This window comes from Micropterus dolomieu, linkage group LG09, assembly GCF_021292245.1.
Source record: "Micropterus dolomieu isolate WLL.071019.BEF.003 ecotype Adirondacks linkage group LG09, ASM2129224v1, whole genome shotgun sequence".
In the NCBI taxonomy this organism is placed as follows: Eukaryota; Metazoa; Chordata; class Actinopteri; order Centrarchiformes; family Centrarchidae; genus Micropterus; species Micropterus dolomieu.
The window spans coordinates 1,858,417-1,885,155 of NC_060158.1; the positions used below are offsets into that span (position 1 = coordinate 1,858,417).

Below are 26,739 nucleotides of genomic sequence, written 5' to 3' on the forward strand. Positions count from 1 at the left end.
GGAACAACTAGAAAGCCCTGGTTTGAAGAGTGGGCTAGTGGTGGCATACGGGTGAAGCAAGTCTGAGATGTACCCAGGTGCTGGACCACGGGCTCTACGTTTATGTACAAATGAGCACCTTAAACTGAATCCTGAACCTGTGAGCCAGCCGGGCCTCATCAGCCAACATCAGTGTTGGACCTCACTGATGCTCTGGTGGCTGAATGGGAGCAAATCCCGGCAGCAGGTTCAACATCTGCTGGAAAGACCGAAACCAGAAGGCTGATAGAGCCGCACATTAAGGAACACGGGTTAAAATAATATATTTAATATAATAATATAAAGTCTAACTGTCACATAAGGGTTTGGGTGTCCACATACTTTTGGCCAAATAGTGAACTTTACTTTACAGCCCTGCAGTCAGAACTTTAAGGCTGAGACTACAGAAAGGAAAGCTCTTGAAAGTGAGTGTAATGAGTTTGGATGACCGACAGCTTGCCTGACACACGTCTGAACTGTCCTGATGCTGTAAACCTCCTACGGTTTAAGAAAGCTCTGCGGTTTGTGGCCATCTGACCTGCGTCTGTTATTTATCAAGCACAAACTTAACGTGACCTCCTGCACAGCAAACAAACTCAGCAAATACAGCGTCAGAGGACGTTAGGTTTTTGCTGTTTGAGTTAAATAACTGTTTAATGTTCCTCCGCTCCTTTCTTGTTCAGACCAAAAAGAAACCTCTACAGAACAAATTAATCTGTCACAGTAAACATGAAGAAACGTTGTGTTTTCAGTGGTTCCATATCAGTGCTGTAAGTTTATTGAGGGCATCTGTGTGAGCCGGCGCAGAAATTAAACTAAAGTTTGAGTGAATATAAATGTTAGAAACTTAAAATTACCTTCGTTGTTGTTCAGTAATTGGGAGGAAATGGAATGGCAACTTAACTGAATGACACTGTAAATGACACTACTGTTTATTAGACTCAAACTGTGCTCGTGTCAGACTTCTGATAGAAACCATTCAAGATTTCCCCAAATAGAAATTTAAATGAAAAAATTAGATCAGAAAATTCCAGCTATAGTGAGGTAAGGTAAGTTTATTAGTCATTATACTGCACAAGGCTGCATAACGAAATGAAATTTGTATTTCCTTCATGCCATACACACTACACATAATTAAGTGTTGGCCTATATTAAAATATGGTAACATCTAAACTTAAACAAAACAATATATACAGTTATTTATATATATTGGTGGTGATGGAGCAATGGATGAGGCACATGACTTTTTGTTGCTCCAGAGGCGTGCGACCTCTGACATGTATAGCAATTGTAAGATGCTTTGGATAAAAGCGTCAGCTAAATGAATAAATGTAAATATAGGACACTCAAATATATTTGCGTACACATATACACCCCAAACATTCCACAGTGCATTTTTTTATTTGCTTCTGGGGTGAATGTAAACAGCAGCAACCAGATGATGATATGAAAGTTTCATCTTCACAATAAACAGTCTGACATTTCCACTTCCTCTCATCTTGCCGGAGTCTCGCACTGCGAGCTGGGAACATGGACCACCTGCCGAGTGCTTGATCCGGGACGTTGATGTGGCAGGTCTATGTAAAGATGGGAACTACTGTCTCTTAATTGACCCTTCACTAAGCAACTGCGCTCCATTGATTTTAATGCAAAAGGATCTGGTCAAACGCTGTTCCTGGGGCACTTGTAATAGTTACAGTCGCTACCCAGAGAGGCTGAAAGGAGAAGTAAGATTTATACTTTCCAAAACCTGAAACAAATCCAGAAACATGTCGGCTGTGGGTTGTTCCTAGTGTGATGTTAGTTAGCTAACGCTAGCTAACTTCCTACTGAATGCAACGTAATAAAGCCCTGCTGTTCTGCTTTTTAATGATTGTAATAATGAATAGAGGCCGACCAGCTCTACAGGAACAGTGTTGGTCGTCCATGTCCTTGTCTTTCCTCTCAGTCGTCGGGGGAATGCGGTGGTTCACTTGTACTGTGTGATCTGTAGGCTTTAGCTTCTATCTTTCATTTTTTTCACGTCCATTTGAGTCCGTTTTACAACCTTCAAATGTAAAATGCAACTGCAAAACTGTCTGCTTCTTTCTGAGATCGCTTTTTCCAACACATTTGACAATATTTCTCCAGGGAGTGCAGCGATAGACAGTGGAAGCGACAAGTAACTAAGGAGGGCGGGGCTTAGCGATGGGTCAATTCCGTTGCTTGGTCAACTTGAGTCCCATTTTGTCCAGACCGGCTCTTTGGGAGCAGAATTAAGTCCAAGCTGGGCCAGCATGGCTCCTCTCCTGGCTCTCTTTCCTTTCCTCTGTGGTGCCTGGTCCGGTTTTTTTGGGCTGGGTGGGTCGTGGTCTGCTGCTCTTTAATCCAAAAACCCCACCTTCATCTTCCAATGACTGTATGACTGCTTATGTCAGAGGTAATGCATGTTTTAGCAATAAAGCCGGAAAAAAAATAAAGGTATAGCGAAGTTTGAAGGAGCTACCGGCTGCTGCTTCTCCAAGAGCTGCCGGTAGGTAGGAAGGTCGGACAGTTCTGCAGGAGATAATTAGGCCATGTTTTGAATTTTGAAAAAAATTAGACAAATTAATCAAGTGAACTTGATGTCGAAAATGACAAGATGAAAAACGGCTCAAAAACAGCCGAGTCCCATCAGATGTGAGGCCTTGGCCGGCCTCGCTTGGTGTTTTTTAAATGAGCCAAAATGGGGGGGAAAAGCAGAAACAGAGTTGATTGGGCTCCATTACAGCTCCAGTCATCTGCTGTAATTGGGTCCAATCTGGGAGTTCCTCAACTCTCCTCACTGCCAAATCCTTTTCAGCGGACGGAGGGGGGGTCAGAGGCGACATAAGCAGCAGGGAGGGGAAGTGATGAAAGGGGTCAGTGGGAAGCGTCCTGCTGGGGAAAATCAACTGGCCGTCGTTATCGCTTGAAAAGCCTGTAACTGCAATTTGCAGATTTATCTTGTTTTGTTTGAATTGCGGGTTTACATGCTGAGAAAATGTGACGAGCTGAAGGGGCGAAAACAGGAAACAATAGAATTCCAGGAGTGTGATTTTTTTCTGAATCGCGTGGCTGAACTAGAACTACTAGTTGATCATTTTCTGTCACACTAAGTGGGACGTTTGCACTTTTTATGCAGCTGCGTAACACTGGACAGTAGAAAGTACAGGTGTGAATGTGGCCAAATGTATGCGGACACTTTAAACATTTCTAATTCTCATGGAAACAAAATGAACTGAGGGATTTTGTTTGTGAGTTTCAGGGTCGTAAACCGGGTTACTTCTCCTTCCTGGATCCCTTCTCCCCGGCTGTCTGGCTCTTCATGCTGTTGGCCTACCTCGCCGTCAGCTGCGTCCTCTTCCTCGCCGCCAGGTAACTCACCTGCGGCTGTTTGTGTGTGTGTGTCTATCACCTATAAATAAAAGCTAATCACAGTTTTGATTTTTTTGTTTTCATATGTGTCCCGAGGGTTGGAGGAGAGGTTGTGGGTTTGTCTGTGGAACAAGACAAAACAACATGACTGTCTTGTTTCTTTCTGTTGTTGTTTTTTAGTCTTTGTAAGTGTCTGCCTCTCTGCTGAATTCCTCTCTGTCACTCACCCTTTTCTGTTTCTTATCTGAACTCTGAGTCAAGCTGAGTCTCAGCTGTATTACATGGAAACACTTTTTAAAAACTTCCTCTTACAAAATCATTTTAATACAAGGTGTACTCGGTAGTAAAAGTGCTTTGTAAGAGCCCCTCACATAGTGCAGCCAATTTACTAATGAATGTGTTTCACTGTTATTTGAAGTGTAAAAGATTTGAATTTAAATTAGAATTATTATAGCGTCTCAGTGGAAGGAGCTCCCTAGCCATGTTTCCATCTAATTGTCATGCAAAGTTAAAGCGGACTTGTCGCAAAAATGTGAGAAATGTGAAATAGCTGCTTCGGAGCGAATAAACACTTATAAAGACATCTGAGTTCCAAACCAGAAACAAAACCAGTCGCATGAACCTGATGGCCACTGATGTTAAAAAAAAACGTAGAGAAACTTATTCGACAAAAGTGTTTCCATCTCCCATTAGCATTAGCTCTTTTTCGACAAAGGCAAAAACCATGTCAAAGCGAGCGTGAAAACTTTTTAGCGAAATTAAAGATTTCTTTTCAACCTTCTCTAACGCAACCGTGTAACTTCTGTACCGTGTCAGTGTTGGTGAAAGCTCGACTGAGAGGCTTCTTCTGACTTTTGTAACAGAGTTTTTCTCCCTCCCCCCCTTCAGGCTCAGCCCCTATGAGTGGTATAACCCTCACCCGTGCCTGCGGGAGCGGCGGGACGTCCTGGAGAACCAGTACACGTTGGGCAACAGTCTGTGGTTCCCAGTGGGCGGCTTCATGCAGCAGGGATCAGAGATCATGCCCCGGGCTCTGTCCACCCGCTGCGTCAGCGGAGTCTGGTTGGTACCGAGGAGGTGTGGGTGGGGTGTTATGGGAAGGGAGGATTAAATAACACCAGCCTGGAAACCTGGTATCCCCAAATCCTTCAATCTGATGAGGGTTTTACGTTTTACGTTTTTACGCTTCAGAGAATAAACGCGCCGAATCAAGCAGCAGATGAAGCTTTTTTGGTCTCCTTCACTCATCAGCTCTCTTGATTGCTGCTCACTATATATCTCGCTCTTCAGACTCAGTATAATTGCTTTTAACATCAGGAAAGAGTACATAACAAACATTTTTATTTCTTCCCCTTTAACCTCAGAGAGATCAAACAGGTTAAATCGCTTCTCAAAACATTCAAGCTTTTGGGAATATTTCATGTTTTTTCATTTTCTACTTTTAATATTTTGTGGTCCCTGCGTTTTATCATTACATTTCTTCATTTAACTTGTATTTGCTTTCATCTTTAATATTTTTCCTACCTTTTCCGTGGAAAGCACTTTGTAACTCCTCACGTGCCTCCGTTGGCGTTCTGAAATCTGTAGTTCTTCGGGAAGCTTCTGGTGTCCGTATATTTACTTTTTACAAACACAAAGTACACAGTAGACAGGAATGCAAACATAAACAAATGTATATCCCCCCTCTGTCCCCTCTGTCCAGCCCTCCCTCCTCAGGAACATTAGCTGAAGGTGAACAGATGGGAAACTGATGAAGTCAGTTTCTCTTCTCGTGTAGTTTCCGCTCCTCTCATGTCCTCCGTCCTAATCCACCCAGCATCTGACCCTCATTTTTCCGCACAAACAGATTTTGCAGCAGCTCATAAATATGATAAACTGTGTGAAGCATTGTTCAGAGAGCTTTGCTTTGGTTGGATGGCTTTTGGTTGTGGGTTTTTCTATTTTTTTCAAAGTGTATTTTTGGTAAAGCTTTATTTCTTTGGGTCTGTTGTTTCCTAATCATGTCCTTATATATTCCAAAGACGTCTCCTGCAAAGAACTAGATTATATCCATATTAAAACTTTCTTTTTTCATTTATCATTGGATATGTTAAATTAAATTTTTTGCATATTCAGGTGACCTCTATCTCTTTCATAATTAGTATAATTACCTCTCAGGAAATTTTGGAAATCTAATCTTCTTTTGTTATTGTTGTTGTTACTGGTTAATTGGTGACTAAATTGCCCTGTGGGTGTGATTGTGAGTGTGAATGGTTGTTTTGTGTCAGCCCTGTGATGAACTGGCAGCCTGTCCGAGGTGTACGCCTCCTCTCGCTCGGTGTCCAGCCCCCCCGGCGACCCTGCCCGCGATAAGCGGTTACAGGAATAAGAGAGAGTGGATGGATGTTTTGTCAGTGGCCAGCGACATGTGTGCACAAGTGTTACCATCTGTCTACACGGCAAGCTCATGTTTACACCGTGATGAGCTATCATTACCTCGTCTACCACAAATATTCCCTTCAACAAGAAGAATATTCAAACCAAACCTCCGACCTCCTGCTGGTGGTGGAGAATGAAATTACGATTACTCTCCCAACTTGTCTTCTTCCTTCCTCATTCCCAGTAACTGCTGTCAGACAGATGGTGGAGTGATGCTGGAAGGACTGGAGGGGCCATCAGCATCTCTTCTCTGACAGCTCTCAGCCTCGCCGGGCACTTAGCCCCATAAAAACTCATGACGGCTGTGGCACAAACTGCAACATGCTGAGTTCTGTCTGTCTGTTTATCTGCCTGTCTGACTGACATGTTGGCTGAGGCGCTGGTCGGGCTGAAGAGGTCAAACTCCAGCAACACTCGTAGTGTGAAGAACTGCTTTTTAACACTTTATTGTAGATGCACCTCTCCTGTTTTATTTTTTTACCTCCTGTTGATCTGGACACGTTCCTGTTTGTGTCGTCTTTTTTTATTAGTTACACAAATGACATTAGCTCCAAGCACACTGTTGCTTTTCATACTGGTGCATTTATTTAGATCTGTGCATCATACATGTCTAGTTCCTGGACGTTAATCGCACCTTTCCACCAATCACAATCGAGAATTTTCTCACTCTCCTCACCTCTATTCTCAGCATCCTCTCTCCATCTTTTGCTCCTCCTCCCTCCATCTCTCTCTCTCTCTCAAACCTCTCCTCCCGTCCTATTTCCCTTGCTCATCACTTCCGTCTCATTTCCTCTGCGGTGGAGGTGTCCTGCTCCTCTCTGCTGCGGCCGGGGTTCATGTTTAGGTTGATGATTTTTAACTAACAATCCTGACGTTTCCTGCAGTGCTCTCCATCTGTCCCTCTTCTGCCTTCTACTCGCAGCTCTTAATGAAAAGGGGGGGAAAAACAGAGGGATGGTTTGAAAGTTTTTCAGGGTAAATAAAGGTTAAAGCTGTTTCTTTTCTCTGGTCCTCTCAGGTGGGCGTTCACCCTCATCATCATCTCGTCCTACACAGCCAACCTGGCGGCGTTCCTGACCGTCCAGAGGATGGAGGTTCCCATCGAGTCTCCAGACGATCTGGCCGATCAAACCAACATCCAGTATGGGACCATCCACGGAGGATCCACCATGACCTTCTTCATGGTGAGAAAAATTTTAGATTTACTTTTTTGGTTTACTTTAGCGGTTGCGTTAACGTTAACGAATCAGCGGTGTTCATGAGAGAGAGGGAGAGAGAAACAGGCCAGGAGGTGCTGCACGAATATATGCTCCTCAGTACAGCACCGTAATCAAAAATGATTTTAAATACGCCTAGTAAAAATTTGGAAAGTCAATATGTGGCGCGTCCCCGTTGATGATTATCCAAATTATAGGCTAATTATGGGAAACACTGCTTTCCCTACCACCCCCTTCACCCCCAAACAAAGCGTCTCTCCCCCGACTTTTTAACTAACATCATATCCATATCAGCAGCAGGAGTGTGGTTCTTACAGAGTATATAGCCTGGGCCTGACGTTTCTTTACACCACCAGCTGAAATAAAAAAATAAAGCAAGTAAATCTCGACTTTTAAACGGCGGTTTTACTGCACATGTCGCCTGTTTATAAGAGCAGTATTCAGTAGTTACAAAATGTTAACGCCACTCTCTCCCGACGAGTCCAAGCATCAGTGGCAGCAGCTGCCGGAGTTTCTTTCTGTGAGTTCCACGTCGCTGTGCTGCTTCAGCAGAAGCTTCAATAAATCAGATGTCACACAGAGTTTACACTAGATGGCAATGTTCTTTGCATCTTAGACTGTGACACAACAATGGCAGTAGCTGCTTACAGCTGTGGACAGAACGCCTCTCCCCCTCGTTTTACATTCTTCATTTAGTGTCTCAGCGGACATGAACAACAAAGTCCGGTCCCGCTGAGCTGTCGTGGATTTACATCAAAGATGCTCAGTAACAGTAACGCAGCGTTACTTGCCTTATTAACTAGTAATAAAATTACCGTTTTAGAAAAGTAATTAGTTACACTACTTAGTAATATATTTTAATACTAACAATGGTGAAGACATCCCCTTGGGCTCAGGAAAAGTATGACTCCCATTGGAAGTCGAATTTTGTACACTAAACTTAAACTTCATTTTACATTATACAGTGTAACAGTACAATTCATTTAATATTTTCTGGGAAAACAATCAATAATGAAAAGAATGCGTCTTATACAGATGCATATGGCACCCTTTAGAGTCTGTATGAGATGCACAGGGCTGCCAGAAAGCCTTCAGGGCGTCAGGTGAGAATACAGTGCGAGAAAGAGCGGCGGTTCAAACAAACACTGGACTTTGACCCAGGAGACGTGGTTTGAGTCCCGTGTGAAACCAAATGTCAACATGAACTTCTCGTGTGTGTGACACTCCAGAGTAATATCAATCAAACTGGGGTTTGTTTATGTATTTATCCTGTAAATCAGTATCTGCTGCTGAACTGGCAGTGTGTTTTCATTTAAAGTGTAATAAGCCCGTCCAGACATAAGTTAAGTCATGATCTCGCAGACCCCCCCCTCCTCAGTGTGACATGAAACTCACTGTTTTGGATGGCCTTAACTGAACCTATGGAAGAGGTGGAATAAATACCCACCCCGTCTCCACCTCTCTCTCCTCCAGAACTCGCGGTACCAGACGTACCAGCGGATGTGGAACTACATGTACTCCAAGCAGCCCAGTGTGTTCGTGAAGAGCACAGAGGAAGGCATCGCCCGCGTCCTCAACTCCAAGTACGCCTTCCTGATGGAGAGCACCATGAACGAGTACTACCGCAGCCTCAACTGCAACCTCACGCAGATCGGAGGACTGCTGGACACCAAAGGATACGGCATCGGCATGCCTCTGGGTGAGTGGAGGAGGAGCCGGCTTATGATGTCTCTGCCACATACAATAAGACAAGTTTAGACAGTTCAGAGAGGAAGGAAAGCGAAATGGAAGCTTTGGAAGTCAAACTTCAGCGACAGTGTCACAAAAGGCTGATCGGAGAACACTTGAACTGGTTGAAAAACTGCCAAATTAATCTATATCATCAATAAACTTAATTTGAAAAACTTGATGCCAAGACAAACAGCAAGCAAGCTGGTGCAAGTCTAAATATATATCCTAGATTTGTACCAAAGACCAGTGATCATATGAATGATTCTAATTCCTGTGGAAACAGTTTCTATGATGTAGGTGAACAATGGTATTTTGTATGATATCCATATCTTGTGTCCGGTCAGCTTTCTTCATGCCAGGCATGAAAGAAAGGACAGAAATGCAGGTTTCAGACAGTAAGAGGTGTGTCCGAGAGTCGTAACTGAAAATTAAAGTGCGCAAAGTCTGAAGGCATAGAAACGTCTGCTGCTCACCTGAGGTGCTGTGTGTCTGGAGGGGGTATAAAGCTGGGAACTTCAGTCACAAAGCTGCAGAGACTAGCTGGTCTTTGCCAGACCAGGCTGTACAAAAGAGGCACTTCTCCCCTTCATTCAGAGATCAGCATTTCTTCCTACACCTGGCTGTCATTTGGTCTTTGCTTCAAATTTTCAAACAAAAAAACTATCCTATCACTGCTGGCTGCGGTCAGATAAGTGTTCTCTGTGGAACTTTTAAAATTTAATAGATTAGTTGACGCTTTTTTCCAAAGCAACTTACAATTGCTATATATTTCAGAGGTCCCACGCCCCTGGAGTTGTCTTGCTCAGGGACACAGTGGTGGATGTGTCACAGTGGGAATCAAACCATAGGTATGTGGCTTATCCACTGTTCCATTGATCTTAATGTCCCCAGACAGAGATGCCCTGACATACGGCTGCATCACTGTAGCAACCACTGGAGGTCAGCTGTTGGTCTTTACGAAGGTTTGTTTGTGTGCACGGGACAGCCAGGGAGTCACATGCTCATGTAATCCTTCACTGATTGGTTCAGTGTGTAACTGACTGGTTTGGATCGATTCTCAGTTGATGTTTTCCAGAAATAAAATCAAAACTAGAAATGCACCTGTCCGTTGTGGATGAAGCAACCAGCAGCAGCGAGCTAAGTTAGCTTAGCACAAAGTAGGCCTGGGCGATATGGACCAAGAAGTCATTCTGTTTTAGCAGCTTACTATTTGTAGTAATTAAGCTTGTATCTTATTTTACCATTTTAATTATACTTGATTTTCCATCTGAAGTGTCACTCACTCACCGCCTCCTTCAGTTATCTTCACACTCACAGACCTAACATGGTCTGCTGCAAACACGCCAGCATGCCAAACTTCTTGCCGTCTCTCCCTGCATGTCTTATCCGGTAGTAGGATACATTGTGTAAAGTCTTTCTTCCACCCACAGCGGCGCCACATGTTGAGGAGGCGTGTTGACAACGTAGCCTATCAAAACAAAACCAACGTGGTAGCTTACGAATTACATCTGCACTATTGTGTTCACCGTCACTTTACCTGGTCGGTGCTTGTAAAATATCCCCCGTGTTGATTTTAGAGACTTTGAGAGTAGACGGCTGCGTGCAGAGGCAGAGGGAGGAGTGGGGCTGTGCGGTGAAGGAGAGAGACGAGCAAACGCTGGCAGGACTTTACGGAAACATATTAATTAACTCAACATCAAACTATATTGGTATAAACGGTATTGTCTAATTTTATATCTCTTTTGAAATGATATTGGGATACCTCATTATACAGATATACCGCCCTGCCCTAACACAAAGACTGGAAACGGTGAGCCTGCCTCCAGAAGTCGTTTAATCCACACAAACAAAATGTGCTAAAAGTGTAAAAACAACAGTTTGCTGTTGTACAGGTGGTTGTTTTTCTGGTCCGGTCTTTATGCTAAGCTTTATGCTAAGTTAGCAAGCTGCTGGTGGTATCATTGTTCTCTCCTAACTCTTGGCAGGCAAGCAAATTTCCCAAAATCCTTTCCTTTTAATCTTGTTGTAAACTCTAAATTCGGGCCTTGAGTGATTTCTGGAGATTTCAGTACAAACAGAGCTATTTAGAGTAGCCAGTAAGATTGCAGCTATTGCCGCCAGATGTTTCGATTCCTCCTGGAAACGGAGCACTAACCTGCCATTGTGTGTATATTTTCTACTTTGTTTATGTGAAGTGTAATTGGGTTTAGTCTTCTGTCACAGCACATATTGTTTGTAATATATTGAGGCTGCGGTACCTTTTTTCCGTCACCTTGTGTGTCGGTTCTGTTTTAGCAGTTAACCAGGTCATATTCTTTGTGCAGCTGCTGTTCTTGGCAAATTAAATCCATCCTGATTCCAATTTGGCCTTGGTGTGCTTTCGCCGGTGTCAGGCCTCGCCTCATCATCTGCTTCAGACTTGTTTCTGGTGATAAGTGTTAGTGCATAGATTAGCATAGTTAATGGAGGAAGAAGGAACAGATGTGGAGAGAGGAGAGGGAACAGCGGGAAGACAGAAAAAAAACAAGAGGAGTTTTTGGGAGACCGGCCTGTCAGTCAACCTGCCTGTTAAGTGGTGAAAATAAAAGCAGCAGAATCACCCAGGTGCCCCTGTTAGACGTCGTCTCCCATGCTAACCGCGCTGACTGACAGTGAGCGATTAGCATCAGCTTAAAAAGGAGAAAATGAGAATTTGCAGCTGCCTTAAATCTAAAGCCAGTTTGGTTTCTGTGTTGCGGGAGTTCTGTTTGTTTCCATCATCATTCCCTAAACTGATTATTAGTGTAACCATCACAACAAAAGGCCCCCTAACCCTGATGAATTAGCAAGTTTAACCGAAACTAAGATCTTTGCCTAAACATAACCAACTTTTAAAGCAACAGGCAAATGAGCTCGTCCCCTGTCCCTCTTAAGGGCAGTTACAAACTACACGTTTTGTCAAATAATTTGTAGGATTTGTTGGTGTTGACTGCACATGAGAAGCTTTTGTTCCCTGACTTTAGACTTTGTAAAACAGAAAGAGGCACTGAGTGAAGGACAGACTCGGGGAACAAAAGTCCCTTAACCATCCTCCATCCATAACCAGCTTCATGAGGAGGTATGAAGGAGTATAGTTAAAATAGACAACAACAGAAACGCAGCAAACACAACAATGGACACGACACTGATGACAGATAATAACTAGAGAGAAGATAAGATTGACGTGACCTAAACGTCAAAGATGAGGATAAAAAGTATCTTGCACATATCAGGTTTATTGCCTGTAAGGGTTTCACATAAAGAAAAACTAAGCATAAAGTACAGCAAACAGAAAGAGTCTGAGATCTCGGTAGAAGAATGAGAAAAATCTGAAATCATTTCCATTCCCTGAAGTCCGTCATACCTTTGGAAATGTGCCAAACGAGGTATTTAGCTTCAATGGGAAGAGTTCTGTTTCCAAAGAAAAAGGCACATATCAATTATGTTAAGAACAAAAAGACAAAAGGAAGTCAGGATGTGACAAATGAATCATCCTGAAACTCTAAAATATGGAGTATCTAACCAGTAAAAGAGTCATAATTTTGTCATAGACTTAGATTTTACCTTGAAAAACACCCGCACACTTCCTGCTGTCTGTCATTTTGTGAAAGTCAGTGTCACTTTTTAATGGAATAAGAAAGAAGATGAATGGGCGAGAGCGGCAGGGAGGAAGTGAGGACGAGGTAAGGATGAAACCGTGATAATTTACAGCTGTAGTGGACAAAATATTTACGACAGGTACCCATATATTATATCATAAGATAGACTCAAGAATTACCATAGAGCTGACTTTGGTATATTCATATGTCTAGAATTATTTACTATTATTATTAAAAATGCTCCTGCTGTACTGTGTCAACCCGTCCCCAAGAAATTGCTTTGGAGATGTAAACGTCTGCTTCCCATGCCAATAAAGCCCCGTTGAATTGAATTTATAGTCTACAAATTTATTTAAGTTACTTTTTGTTAGATTATGTTCCCTGGCAAAATACTATTCTAGTGAATCATGGTGCAATGTGTTTGTACCGTACGTAACTCACGGGGAAACGGTCGTTGGATGGTGCCAGAGGAGGAGGAAACAGAAAATGGAAAGAATCACCGACAGCTTTTGTGACTAGTGCGAACATGTTCCTGGCCGGCTACTCTGTTACCGGTTAGCTCCACAGCAACAGTAGTTCATAATCGCACACGGTGCCTGTATCTGAGATGTTTTGGCTGCTTTTTTGTGCAGTGAGAGGAAGTGGAGATGCTCTCTTGCATCTTTGTTTACAGTCTGTTGCTAATTAATAGTAAACTTAATGTCTCGGAGACAGTGTTGGTGGATGACGCCTGCTGCTGCTGCTAAACAAACATCAGTCAGCGAAACCAATGTTCTCACTCACAGAGGTCTGGCTTTAGATCTAAATATAGCAGAACACAGGGCTCAGGTGCAAAATGAGATTCAAAACAGCAGCGGGCATGTTTGCTTTGTATAAAAGGTGCAGCTGCCGCTTCATGTCTTTCTCTGCTCTCTTAACATTTCTCACTTTATCAGCACATGTGCTCCCTGGAAGGAAAATGTCAATATAACAACCCACAGAGCCGTAAAGACCACGCTGTGCCTGTGAAGACCACGCTGTGCCTGTTAGTGCAGCTCAGCACATGTTTAACAAAGGAGAGGTGAACTGTGGGTTTTACTTTCTTTATTCTTCATAAACACACTGCCTCTTCAATAAATACGCGCGCCGAATGTGTTAGACTTAGCAATCTGCAGACCTGCCTTGGTCATGTTAGAAAGTTCTTTTAGTTAAATATTAACTCACATTTTCCTTCAGTGGCATGCCTTTCTTCTTCTTCAGTAGCACTTCTCTAGGAATCTATGGTGCATTTTCAAACTGCTTTGAACAATATATCAACAGGGAACTCATTCATTGGACAGTGTTGGTGATATTTCAGCCCCACAAACAGACCCAAGCTAAACACGTGTTGTCACTCTTTTTTGCTGTCTTGTTGATGGTTACCCAAAGATTTACATCAAGATTGCTTTCTCTACAGTTCATGACCAGCAGTAGAACTGAATAGTAGTTTAGCTTTTGAATTCATGTTAAAATCCCACATCTACTATCTGCTGCTAACGAAGCGACTCTGGTGGCTCCGTTTTCATTCACACCACAAACAAACTGCACCAATCGAGACCGCTTGAAAAGCCGCTCCTGCACTCTGATGTGGCTCATTTGTGGTTTGAGAGCAATAAACTACTATTAAATCCATATGTTGCACTAAAGCAGTTGGCCTGAGCTTGTGTCCTAATCTGTGTATTAGCTGTTCCCCGATATCATGCGAGTGAAACTGCAGTAACTACCCTCCCGTTACACTACGGGAAAAATCCCCAAACCACCACAAAGAGACGCAAATGGCCACGATTGATTGGACAGTTTTGGCAGTGTCGTTTTGTGTCTCTTTCAGTCTGGGGGTCTTTTTCCTATGTAGTAGAGGTAGGGGCCTTTTACATGTCTGTGGACCCATTCTCTTGTTATCCATCCATGTAGCCACACCAACATGTACCCTGCTGTATTCTGCTGAGTGACTGAAGCTAAGCAGGTTGGGCCTGCTGGAAGAGGTGTTGGTGGGCCAGTAGGGGGCAGTCTTCCCTCTGGTCCTAACAATAAGATCTCTATGCCTCAGTGCAATGATGGGGAGGCTGTGGGAGCTGCCATCTGACTCATTGTGTTCCCATGGAACTTGTCGCAAAGAGTATAGGGGGGTTCTCTGGCGTCCTGGCAAAAATTCCCAACGTGGCTTTCTCCATCTGGCGAGCTAATGATCCAAGTTTCCCTTCCTATCCACCTCACACTGATGCGTGGTGAGCGTCTGGTGCAAACTGGCTGCCATGCATCATCCAGGTGGGTGCTAAACATTGGGGGTGGTTGTGATGAGTCCTCCCCCTTCACTCTGAAGCGCTTTCAGTATCTATGATAAACGCTCGGTCAGGACCAGAACTTAAAGGCAACGATGGATCATTTTTGTTTGTTATGGACTAAATGAACAAAAGTACAGATGTGAAAGACAATCAAGACTCAGATCACACTGGACTTCCTGGGGCTTTCCTCCATTTTTGGTGGTGACAGTTACCTACTGTCCTGTCCAGAGAAAACCCAATGATGACCCATTAAAATCACTTTGTATAAAGTATAAAAAGGCGCCCTCCTCTTCTAACAACGTAACAAATCTGAATGCCTCCTGAGTCGGTGCAGTAGAATACTTGTGTCTACATTGAATTCATGTTTGTTTTCCTGTTCTCCCTCCTCAGGCTCTCCGTACAGAGATGAGATCACTCTGGGGATCTTACAGATGCAGGAGAGCAACAGGCTGGAGATCCTGAAGAGACGCTGGTGGGAGGGAGGACAGTGCCCCAAAGAGGAGGACCACCGAGCCAAAGGTGGGTGTTGCAGGACTCCTTCGTACAGAACAGATACAAGTGAATGCCTCTTTGAGGATTTATTGAGCTGGATGCTAATTGACCCCGATGGTCAGGGCCAGATCAGGCTAGCGTCAGTCCAGGCCAAGCAACAGGCCACGTGTAGGCGTTTTGTAGAAATATATATAATATAGTTAAAATCAGCCAAGTGTCACTTCCATAATGAAAGCAACATCATTTTTGTGCACTTTTGCAGTGTTTGTTTTGCACCTGCCGTTTCCTCAGAGCTCTGTTTATCATCATGAAGCTCTGGTAGCTCTGACAGAAAACGGTATCCAGGTCTTTATTTTCCATAAATAAGCATCTGTAATCTAAAACATAGAACCAGGTATGATGTGGTGAGGGCAGCCCCGATGGTATGTTTTCTTTTTTAAACACTAACCACATCCTTTGCTCGTGAGGATATCTGTAATTTCCCAGCATTTAGTTGCACTTTGCGACTAGGCTTTTCTCCTTTTAATGCGCTCCCTCTCAGCTCCCTCGTTATCTCTCTCTCTCCTTTGAATCTCCATTTCTTCTGCACACTGCTCGGCCACACACACACACACTTCCTGTACTGACTAAACGTCCTGTGTTTCTCTTTGATTTATCCATTTCATGCAGCATTATTAACACTGGCCTGACACTCCAGGTATAATGTTCATCATGTTCAGCATCTTAGGGTAGCACGTTAACAGCTGAGGCTGATGGGAATGTCATTATTACTGCAGGTATTTGGTCATAAATAAGTGTTGACCGGAGGATGACACTATGAAAAGTCAGAGGATCACCAAATTTATCACAGTTCATCCTGAGGGGAGCGTGAAGGTCTGAACCACGTTTCATCACAATCCATCCAATAGTTGTTGAGATATTTCACCCAAAACCACAAATGCCAATCTCATAATGGTGCTAGAGGAAAAGTCAAAGAATCACCAAAGTCAGTTGGATTCATCCTCTGGGAACCATGAATGTCTGTACAAAATCTCAAGGCCATACATCTGATAGTTAATATATTTTAGTCAGAATCAAAATGGTGGATCAACAGACAGACATGGTACTGACATCCCTTGCACAGCCTGGATAAAAACAATATTTTTTTCCTAAGGAGTCATTGTCATTCTCTCGTTGCCTCCGGCTTGCATTATGTTTCATTCGGTAAAAAAATGAGACAAAACATTAAAACAGCCTCTCTGATGCAACACAACAGCCATCATTTTATCACCCGGTATGTCTTTTGTCAGCGTCCGCATTGATCACGATGACTGGATTCTTCCTTTATTGACACACACACACATGTTTTTTGTTTCTCCTGATGTTTCTCGCCGTGACAAGATGAGGCGGTTTCTGTTCATCGACTTTGTCCACTCGTATTTTACAGCCCATCATAATGGGAATGGGAGTCCTGTCTGAGTATTGATCAGCTGCTCGCTGTCATCTGTTCGTACAGCTTTCTTCATTCCCAGAACAAAATGATGTGTGTGTGTGTGTTTGAAAAGCCTGAGAAAATCAAGCCATTAAGATCCCGTTAACACCCATTAAGACTAATCAAGTGGCTCTTTGTTTCTGATAGCGCAGTACAGTTTGTGTGTGTGTTGATGCTCCCTGTGCCCCAGATGTCCTCACAAAGAAAGAAATGTACTGTAAAGGAAATCCTCCAAATGAAAAGCATTTCAGTCCTTTCTCTGAAAATCATGAGATCAGGAAGTGTATCGTGATTGTTATGAGCTGAGGGTGGTATGAAGTCTAGATGTTTTTGTTTCCTTTCTGATGTATTTCTTTCTCTTTTATTGGAGAATTAACTATGTAAAGTAACACCAAACAAGAGGAGACAAGTAGCTTTTACTCAGTTATTCCTTTTCCACTTTCACAATGATTTTTTTGAACCTAAAAACTACAAAGATGGAAAGATGTTTATATATATATATATATATACTGTGTATATATATATATTGCTAACTGGACATAGCTTAACTTACAGTGTTGCTTAAATCTGCAAACATTTATGCATGGTTGAAACTTAGCAAGCTAGCACTAAAGTTTGAATGTTTACTAATCATATATTTTTAGCCACACTAGCAGCACGTGGCTCTGTCTCTGCCAGATGCTCAGTCGCTTCACCACATCATAGTTCAGACATGTTCTCCTCAGGATAAATTATAATAACTACATAAATATTTGGTGATCCTCTGAATCCAGCGCCTTCACCAGGTCGAACATTTAATTTGTCAATTTGTTTGGTTTATGACCAAGTATCTGCAGAACTAATAATATTCCCATCAGTCTCAGCTGTACTTTGTGTTACCTGCTAATTAGAAAATGTTAGCATGCTAAAATGCTAAACTTTGATGGTGAACATGATAAGAATCATATCTGCTAAACGTGCATGTTAGCATTGTCACAGTGAGCATGTTAGCATGCGGAGTCTCTAGCGCAGCTAGAAGGTCAGTTCAGACAGAGCTGAAGCCAATTTTTGCTAAGTTTGTGTTTAACAGATACTTTACTGACTGTGCCATGGACTGAGTATAAACGTGGACTATCTAACCCAGCTCCCCAAAAACATCAAGACAAAAGTGGACTCACCTCCTCCACTGTAGTGCCCAGCACCGGAGCCCCCCAGGGCTGTGTGCTCAGCCCCCTCCTGTTCATGCTGTACACCCACGACTGCATCCCCCAACATGGAGAGAACCCTGTTGTGAAGTTTGCGGATGACACCACCATCATGGGACGGATTTCAAACAACGATGAGACTTCATATCGGGAGGAAATTCATAATCTTGCAGAGTGGTGCTCAGAGAACAACCTACTGCTCAACATCAGCAACGTTAAGGAGCTGATCACTGATTTTAGGAAGAAGGAGATAAAGACACACACTCCTGTCTACATCAGTGGTGCTGAGGTGGAGCAGGTGAACAGTTTGAGGTTCCTGGGAATCAGCATCCCAGAGAACCTGATGTGGTCGTCTCACATCTCCACGCTGGTGAAGAAAGCTCAGAAACGACTATTTCTAGAGGATAAATTCCCACGGCAAGTTCTTGTCAGCTTTTACAGAGGAGCAACAGAAAGCATCCTGACTGGAAACATCACTAACTGGCATGGGATGTGCACGGCCCGGGACCGGAGGACTCTGCAGGGGGGGATTAAAACTGCCCATAGGATAATTGGTACCCATCTCCTGAGCATCAGTGATATCGGTGATGCGAGGTGCCTGCAGAGCCCAAAGGATACTAAAGGACAGTACCCACCCAGCGACAGCCTGTTCACCCTGCTGCCTTCTGGGTAGAGATATAGAAGTTTCAGCTGTCACACCACCAGACTTTTTCTCCCAGGCTATGAGACTCTTAAATTCAAATTCATCCTCAGCACTGCTCCACTGATGATAGTTTATTTCTGTTTACCATTTTTGATGTATTTCTTTTTTTCTGCTTTTGATATTTGCTGTCTGCTGTGGAGCATAAGGGAGTTACAAAGCTCCATTTCTTTATATAACCTGTCATATTGTGACAATAAATGCACCCACCTACCTACTTTAGGTAGTTTTTATCATGCAGTTCAAGTGTTCATTTTTCTGATAAGTTTGCTTTTAATTCGTTATTTGATGCTATAAAACATCATCATGGCATCATGATTGACAGCTGAGCCCTGCTTGGGATTTGGATGTATGGTTGGGACGTCGATACCGCGGCTCCAAACCTGATCTCTACTGTACAGGCTCTGGCTCTGGCAGCGCTCTTAGCCGGGATATTTTGGCTTCATTTTTAATTAGGGTTATTGGTTGCATTTGAAGCAATACGTTTTACATCCCGTACTACAACACTAATCAAGACCCCCAAGACAGTTGGTCTCTTGTCCACAGGTTTAATGGCGTTGCAAGAAAAGGTGAAACTACTACAGAGATACATAATATGCTAACTCTAATATGAATATGGCAGATTCTGATATCAAACTTCACAAATATAAAATTGTCCCAAAATAATAAACTCAGAGGTTGTAGATAACAATAAAGAATCAATCCATACTCACGATGCTGCCAAAGGCGTAAGATGTCTGCAGATGTCGCTGGATTAGCTCAGAGGCATCTTACAACGACTGCTGTCTGTGCCATGCTCACTTTCTCCCTAAACACCTGTAACATGATGTACTTCCTTGTTTCTTAAAGTGACCACAATGAAATATATTCAATTCAATTCATTTTTATTTATATAGCGCCAAATCACAACAACAGTTATCTCACAGCGCTTTTCATAAAAGAGCAGGTCTAGACCGTACTCTGTGATGATATTTACAGAAGCCCAACAGTTCCCACCAAGAGCAGCACTAGGAGACAGTGAAGGTGATGTTGCTATAGACTGAATGAAAAAATGGTGTAGATATTTATAGTAGTGTTAATGATAACAATCGTAATGTTAATGATTATAATAACAATAATAACAATAGGACTAGTAACAATAGTCGTTGCAGCAGAGGGTGTCGAGCAGGAACACGGGGGCAGCAGGTGACCCGCAACCACAGATCCAGACTCCACAGCTCCAGAGCCAGAAACACCTGCAGGAAGTGATAGGAGGAGAGAGGAGAGGGACGAGAAAGCACAAGACTACCGGAAAGGGGAGAAGTTGTGTTAGTAACATGCAATAATGGGATGAGGTTGCATACAGAGGGAGAGAAAGAAGAGGAGAGAGGAGCTCAGTGCATCATGGGAAGTGCCCCGGTTGTCTAGGCCTATAGCAGCCTAACTAAGGGATGGTTCAGGACTCACCTGAGCCGCTGTATCTGATAGTCAATATCAACTGCATTCAAAAAAAGAGATCGCCAAAGCATCAAATGATAGAAAGGTTAAAAAGAAAATGCACAATTAATGTTTGTAATATCTAGAAAATAGTAAGAAATTGTCAATATTTGCCTTGTCTATATTTGTGAAAGGTGGTGAAAGTGCGTGTTGAAGTTGTGGTGTAAACCTCTCCTAAATGGGAGTACCTTTTTGGTATAATTTTGTACAGATTATGTCTTTGTCATGTTTTCAGTTCAAATGGCTATGGCTTTAATGCTTTATTCAGTTAATGTACTGTATGTATGGAGTTGTAAGTTTTGCAATGTTGCCACTTACAATGAAAAAACAGTGAGTCACTACAAAGACATTTATGGACGTGAAAGACAGGGCTTGAGCTGCATTTACCCAAACTGACTAACAGTCCTCCAATCCCATGTGGATTTTGCAAAACATATAAAGGAGCACAAAAAAGCATCAAATCACTGTGAAATACACTGTGAACTTTGTACTTTTTCAGCTCCAACCAACATCAAGCAATATTTTCTTCATCTAAAGAAACATTTGAGAAATCGAGAGACTGTGAATTGCCCATTTGTAGGGTGCTCTTCTACGTTTAGGGTATTCTTAACTTTTACTGCCCATAAAAGTCGGTCTCATCATGCTGCTACTTTTGTCAATTTCAGACCTGAACTTATGGTGAAGTGTCACAGTCAGGCCTTTGTAGACGATGAAGGGGATGATTTAGTGTAACCAGGTTTACTGTCGCCAGAACCTGTTTTTCAGCCTGTACATAATACTTGGGCTGCAAGCAGTCCTTCATGTGTCAAAGTCAGCAGTTCAAGAAATTGTGGATGACTTATTTGATATTGGTGAAGGTGCTGTACAAATAACTAGGCAGGCAATTAAAAACTATTCTGACGGTGCATAATTGCACATCTGAGGAATTGACATCACCGTTGACTGAAGCATTACAGAGTTCAAACCCACTCACTTTGCTTGCAAGAGAGGGACCTCTAGGCACAGAATATAAAAGGCAATCATTTTAATAGAAAAAACTTTTCTGTTATTGAACCTGTTGAATATGTTTTGAGTGTGGTAATTAAAGAACTACGTCCAGAGAAACCATTTATAAATAACAGTCATGAGGTAGGGGAAAGATAATTAAACAATTTAAGAGAAAAACTGTGCTGATACGGATGTTTCCTGTCGTCTATAGCTAAGGGAGCTACTGCCAAAAAGATATTTTCATTGGTTGTTGTTACCAAAAACCGTGAGCTGTATGGAGATGCAGCTGTGAAAGTGATTACTGAAAAAAGTTTTGTGTACGCATGACGGGAAATGGAAGGTCATTTGACATTTTAAACCATAAAACAAGATACAAATAACTTTTGGGAACACTCAGCACATGAGAGAGAGACAAACTTGAGAGAGGAGTTGGGAAAAATGTACAAAAAAATGTATATCTAAATGAATGTGAAGGTCATTTAGAAATGTTTAAGATAGCCTGTAGAATGAGAAGTCGACCTGTCAACCTACGTTCACACGGGAATGCCTCAGTTGACGCCTTCCTGGAAGTGAGAAAACATTGGGTGTGGAAACTTGAAAGTTTAGAGTGTTTACTGTAATCACAGTCGTCATAGGATGTTATAGAAATGTATATGTAGAATATTCATGTTAAGAGAACAAACAAATGATACCGTTTTGCCTAAATTTGTGTCTTATCTTTGAATTCTTGTGAAAACCGTGATTGCCATCAAGAGTTTAACTTTAATAACACGGGAACTTTAATAACACGGGAAAGGACCTAGGATACTAGGAGAGAGATGACGCAGTTAGGAATCAGCCATGTTGCCTACGTGGCTGTAGTTTTGGGGGGTTTATATTGGAGGCAACAAGGAGTGGCCGATAGACTTTTATTCCAGAGAGTGGGAGGGAATGGGTCTCCGACAAAATTGGGTCAGTAATCTCTCTTTAAGAATTAGGAAATTAAGACTTGAATTATTTAATATTAATAGAATGTAAAGTTTAATGTCCAATGATTCTAGTAGGCTAATCTGAATGAAATTGAGGGTCTTTGAGTAATCTTCAGGATTTTTATCTAGGTTCTGAATAGGAGGATAAAACTCCCTAAATTGTCCAAGTAACAAAGTAGATCTTAGCTACAATTCTATTTTTCCATTATTTTTATTATTTTATTTTAATTATAACTTTATCTAATCTGTATTATATCATATTCATATATTTTGTACCTTTTTGTATATAAATAAATTATTGAATAATCTAAGATACAGACTAATGATTTTTGTGCCTCTTGTTTATTACACGAGGGAAACCCAGCAAAGAAAAAGATGAGTACACAAAAAAGGTCTCATACTGTCATTTATGTCCCTATTCTAAAATTACTTTCTGGTATACTCAAAAGAGAAGAAATACTGCATGTACTGAGAGTAAACAAACCAGTTGGACAGTCTGGTCACTACAGGTCATGTCTTGATGTTGACAACTTATAAAGTAATCCTGTTATCTCATGTCAAGATTTTAGTTAATGCATAACCTTCTACATTGAAGATTTTGAAATTTGTAATCCCTTGGGGACCTCCGGGAAAAACACAAAGTCTGTGCTGTGTACTGGACTCTTGCCAATTTGCCAAGAAGATACAAGTCATCACTTTCATCAGTCCACCTAGCTTTACTGTGCAAGACTGAACATATCAAGATTTATGGTTGTAGTAGTGTTGTGAAGCCATAATGATAAAAGACATTGAACATCTAGAAACAGTTGGTGTGTTTGTTGAGAAACTTGTTGTTAATGTTAAAGGGACAATCTTGTATGTGGCTGCAGACAACTTGGCTGCACACGCCTTAGGTGGATTCCAAGAGTCCTTTAATGTGGACAAGTTTTGTAGGTTTTGTCTGAGTAGTCGTGAAGAAATACAGACTTGTGATGTCAGAAGTGGAAACTTTGTTTTTTACGAACACCAGAGTTATATGGTGAAGCTGTGAATGTGTTGAAGCAGAGTGAACTTGTGTCTGTTGATGGTGTAAAACGAGAATGTCCTCTTAACAGATTGACAGGTTTTCACACAGTTATTGTTGACATATTTCACTCCAGACTCACTTTGTAATTTACAATCAAAAATATCGGACCACAGACAGTTGCTGCTGACAGTTTTCCCGAATAACAGGTTGCGTTCCAAACATCACTTTATTGAGCTTTACCCATATTTATTCAGAAGTTTGGACCTCCAGTTGAGTGTTGGACAATCCGGTTTGAAGGCTAAACATTCTTTCTTTTAAAAGGTTGTGCGTGATGCCAACAGTTTTCAAAAACATTCAGCTTACCCTGGCTTCAAGACATCAACTTATATTGGCACATTATCTTGAAATGCCAATCCTTTTCAAGCCTGAGACTGAGACTGCAAAGGTGTCTTATGTGTGCCTGGATGTCTTAGACACTGCTGTCAGACAAGCTATCTTGAGTAGATTCAGTGATGTTGACAGAGTTGGACTGACCCCTTACATCTTTCTAAATGGAACAAAGTATTCAAAGGCAATGCTTCTTTCTGCAGGGAGCACGAGCTCCCTGCTTCTTGCTTCATTATTGAACCTTTTACATAAAAGTTTCCATCTTGTGAGGAAAAGTCTTACTACATGTCTGTCAGATAATATTATTAGTACATAATTAAACATAGAGGCCACTAAATTCAGTGTTGAAAGTTTCCTTTTTACAAGGATCTGCAGTTGAGCCAGATCATTTGTGAGCACATAATAAAACGGATAAGGATAAAGAGAGAAAGACAGCAAAATTTTTAGTTGAGTTGTGTCTTGTTGTCGAACAATGGCTACTACATAGTGTGCGGATTTGGAGTTGTTACCACAGTGATGAGCTTGTGACCTGGATGGCTTTGTAGAAACAAATTGCCTGAAAATGTCTACATATTGAAAGCTACTTTTAACTACAACTGTTAGTGTCTCATGGCAACAGTTTCAGTTCAGGTGACCCATCTCTTTGACTTCAGATTGACTGTTCAGACTGAGGTTGCATTGTGAAAAATCTTGTCAGTATCAGATTTAAGACCAAATATGGAAGTGGCCAAACTCAGAATAGAAAATATCAGATTCCATGTTCTGTTCACTGATACTTAAATAATGTGGAACAACTTGTTTGAGGATAGATGTGTGTGTGTGACAGGGACTGACATGAAGAGGTTATAGTAAACATTTAAAACTGTATATTTTTCTCTTTGTCTTTTCAGGTAAAAGTAGTCTACAATGCTGCTGCGTGTCATATCAGAAAAAGAAATTTCTGATTTCTGATTTCAATAATCAGTTGTGCAACCTAACCGACATCAAAGACCTTCCTGTGGGACGGGCAACTGTGAAAGTGAGATTCTCACTTGACACTTGCAGCCTCCCTTCTCTTAGTAGTGGAGATTGTGTTGAATGGCCTGACCCCTTCCCGATTCCACAGTTCTCACATGATGTGGAGCTCCAGCTGAAAGAAGCCAGTTGTAGGTATGCTAAGGATGGATCTGTAATGGTGATTCCTAAAGGTTTAAAGACTGATATCCTTGAGACACTGGCCGACAGTATGTCAAAAATTAGTGCTTATCCTGAGAGGCATCACTATGAGAATGTAGCCAAAGCACTTGCAGAGAAGCATCCTAGTCTGAAGGGTCTGAAAAGGGATGGTACTCATGGTTTGACAGCCTGAAATTTAAGCTTGGAAACTATTGGCAAAAGTTAAGTGCAGCAGGATGCCCTGAGGTGGTGGTAAACAAAAGAAAAGGAGGAGGTTTGAAGGGAAAAAGTGTGAAGAAGTCAAAGAAGGGTGAGGTCAACTGTCCAGATCCACCTGAAGGACAGAGTCCTGAAAACATGGGGGAGAAGCGCAATATGATGGAGGCTGAAATGTTGAAAAGAGACCCTGATCACCAGCTGGTAGAAGACCTGATGGTTGCTATGTTTTCCCAGCGCAGAAAAGAGATTAGTGGACATCAGCCACTCATCACAGAAGTCATTTCCAGATGGCCAGCACTGTTCCATGAGAGACAGGTACTCAGTCGAGAGATTGAAGCATGTTTTGTCTGATACTGTATACTGTGTCCAGTTCAGAATTGTGTTGGACTTATATTTTCTATCTGTCTCTTCTCAGATCAGGGCGTAGTTCAAGAGATTCCTCACCAAAGACCTTCTGGAATCTTATCTCGACGGACTTGATGGCCTGGTCCCAAGACTGCTGGAGGTGAACAAAGCAGCAACCAAGACTGGAAAGAAGCAATCACTCAAAGACATTTTGGACTGCCTTCAGAAAGATGTAAGTGGAGAGCAGATGATCATAACATTAGGCAAAATTTATCTTCTTTGCTAAAACATTTATTTTCATCTTACTGCATGTTTCTTTGTCTCGTAGGATACAAATGAGAGAAGGACTGCCGCTTTGCTTGGTCTGCCACACTACATATCAGGCGAAGCTCCATCAACTGTCGTCAGGATGTGTGATGTAAGACCATTGGGATTTCTGTAATGCAAAACTTTCAGTGTGTATATGGGTGAGTCTTTTATTGTGGGACTTTTTCTATTCCTAGGGTAGATTTTCAAGAAAAAAAATTACTTCATAAAAAACCACAGTGTCTGTGTGCTAAATTGTCTCAGTGATGACATTTTAATACTTTTTTAAAAGTCTGTTGAAAACTCATATGTGCCAGAATTTTTTGGTGGGGTGTCCCCAACCCAGACTTATTAACATTGCCCGTCTAACAAAGTCATAAAAACAAATTCAATTCATTCAAACTTTACTTTGCATTTTCTCATATTAACTTAAAGGACAGACAGTTTATTAGAAGTTCATGTGGTTTATAATTTGTAATTTACACTTTTTTTGTAAAATATGGTTGTTCCTGTCACTCATCTTTTAGTAACATTTGCTAAAGTGCTTCAGTGTCTGACATTTTAGGCTCACTTCCAAGGGCTGAAATTTTGAATATGAATTAATAGTTGGTGTTACTGATCAGGTCCAGACTATTTTGGGAACCACTAAAGGGTGTGACTTCCCTGCTCTGTATTTGAGGATTATGAGCCTTTTAAAGCCTATATAATTGTAGACTAAAACAGTCACACACTGTCTCTGCTTTTTAATAATAATAATAATAATCTTTATTTGTAGAGCACTTTTCAAAAACAAGTTACAAAGTGCTTTAACAAGTGTAAAGACAATAATACCCAAAAGACAATAATACAAAAACAATACAAGATAAAAGCATGAAAACATTGAAAATACTAAAATACAGATTAATATAAAATTAGTAAAATACAATAAAATAAAAAGGGATAAAATAAAGTCAAATAAGATCGGGAAAGGCTCTCCTATAAAAGTATGTTTTAAGAAGGGACTTAAAAGAGTTCACTGACTCAGCCGACCTGATTTCCTCGGGCAGGCTGTTCCAGAGCCTCGGGGCCCTGACAGCAAACGCTCTGTCCCCTTTAGTTTTCAGTCGAGACTCTGGAACAGACAACAGACCTCTGCCCGAGGATCTCAAGGTACGTGCTGGTGCGTATGGGACTAAAAGGTCAGAAATATAACAAGGCGAGAGGCCATGAAGAGCTTTAAAAGTGATCAATAGAATTTTAAAGTCAATTCTAAAACATACTGGGAGCCAGTGTAATGAAGCTAAAATAGGAGTAATGTGGTCATATTTCTTTGTTCTGGTTAAAAGCCTGGCAGCTGAGTTCTGGACAGTCTGGAGTCGATCAATAGA

General features: G+C 41.8%; 1 protein-coding gene across 1 annotated transcript in view; it reads left to right on the plus strand.

Annotated features, from left to right (window-relative positions):
* The window catches only part of LOC123976939 (glutamate receptor ionotropic, kainate 5-like), a 203,242-nt gene that overhangs the window by 170,479 nt on the left and 6,024 nt on the right, over positions 1–26,739 (plus strand). Inside the window, exons 14-18 of the mRNA XM_046059354.1 lie at positions 3,284–3,393; positions 4,282–4,455; positions 6,830–6,995; positions 8,502–8,727; positions 15,067–15,195. Coding sequence (XP_045915310.1) covers positions 3,284–3,393; positions 4,282–4,455; positions 6,830–6,995; positions 8,502–8,727; positions 15,067–15,195 — 805 coding nt within the window. The remainder of the gene's footprint in view (positions 1–3,283; positions 3,394–4,281; positions 4,456–6,829; positions 6,996–8,501; positions 8,728–15,066; positions 15,196–26,739) is intronic.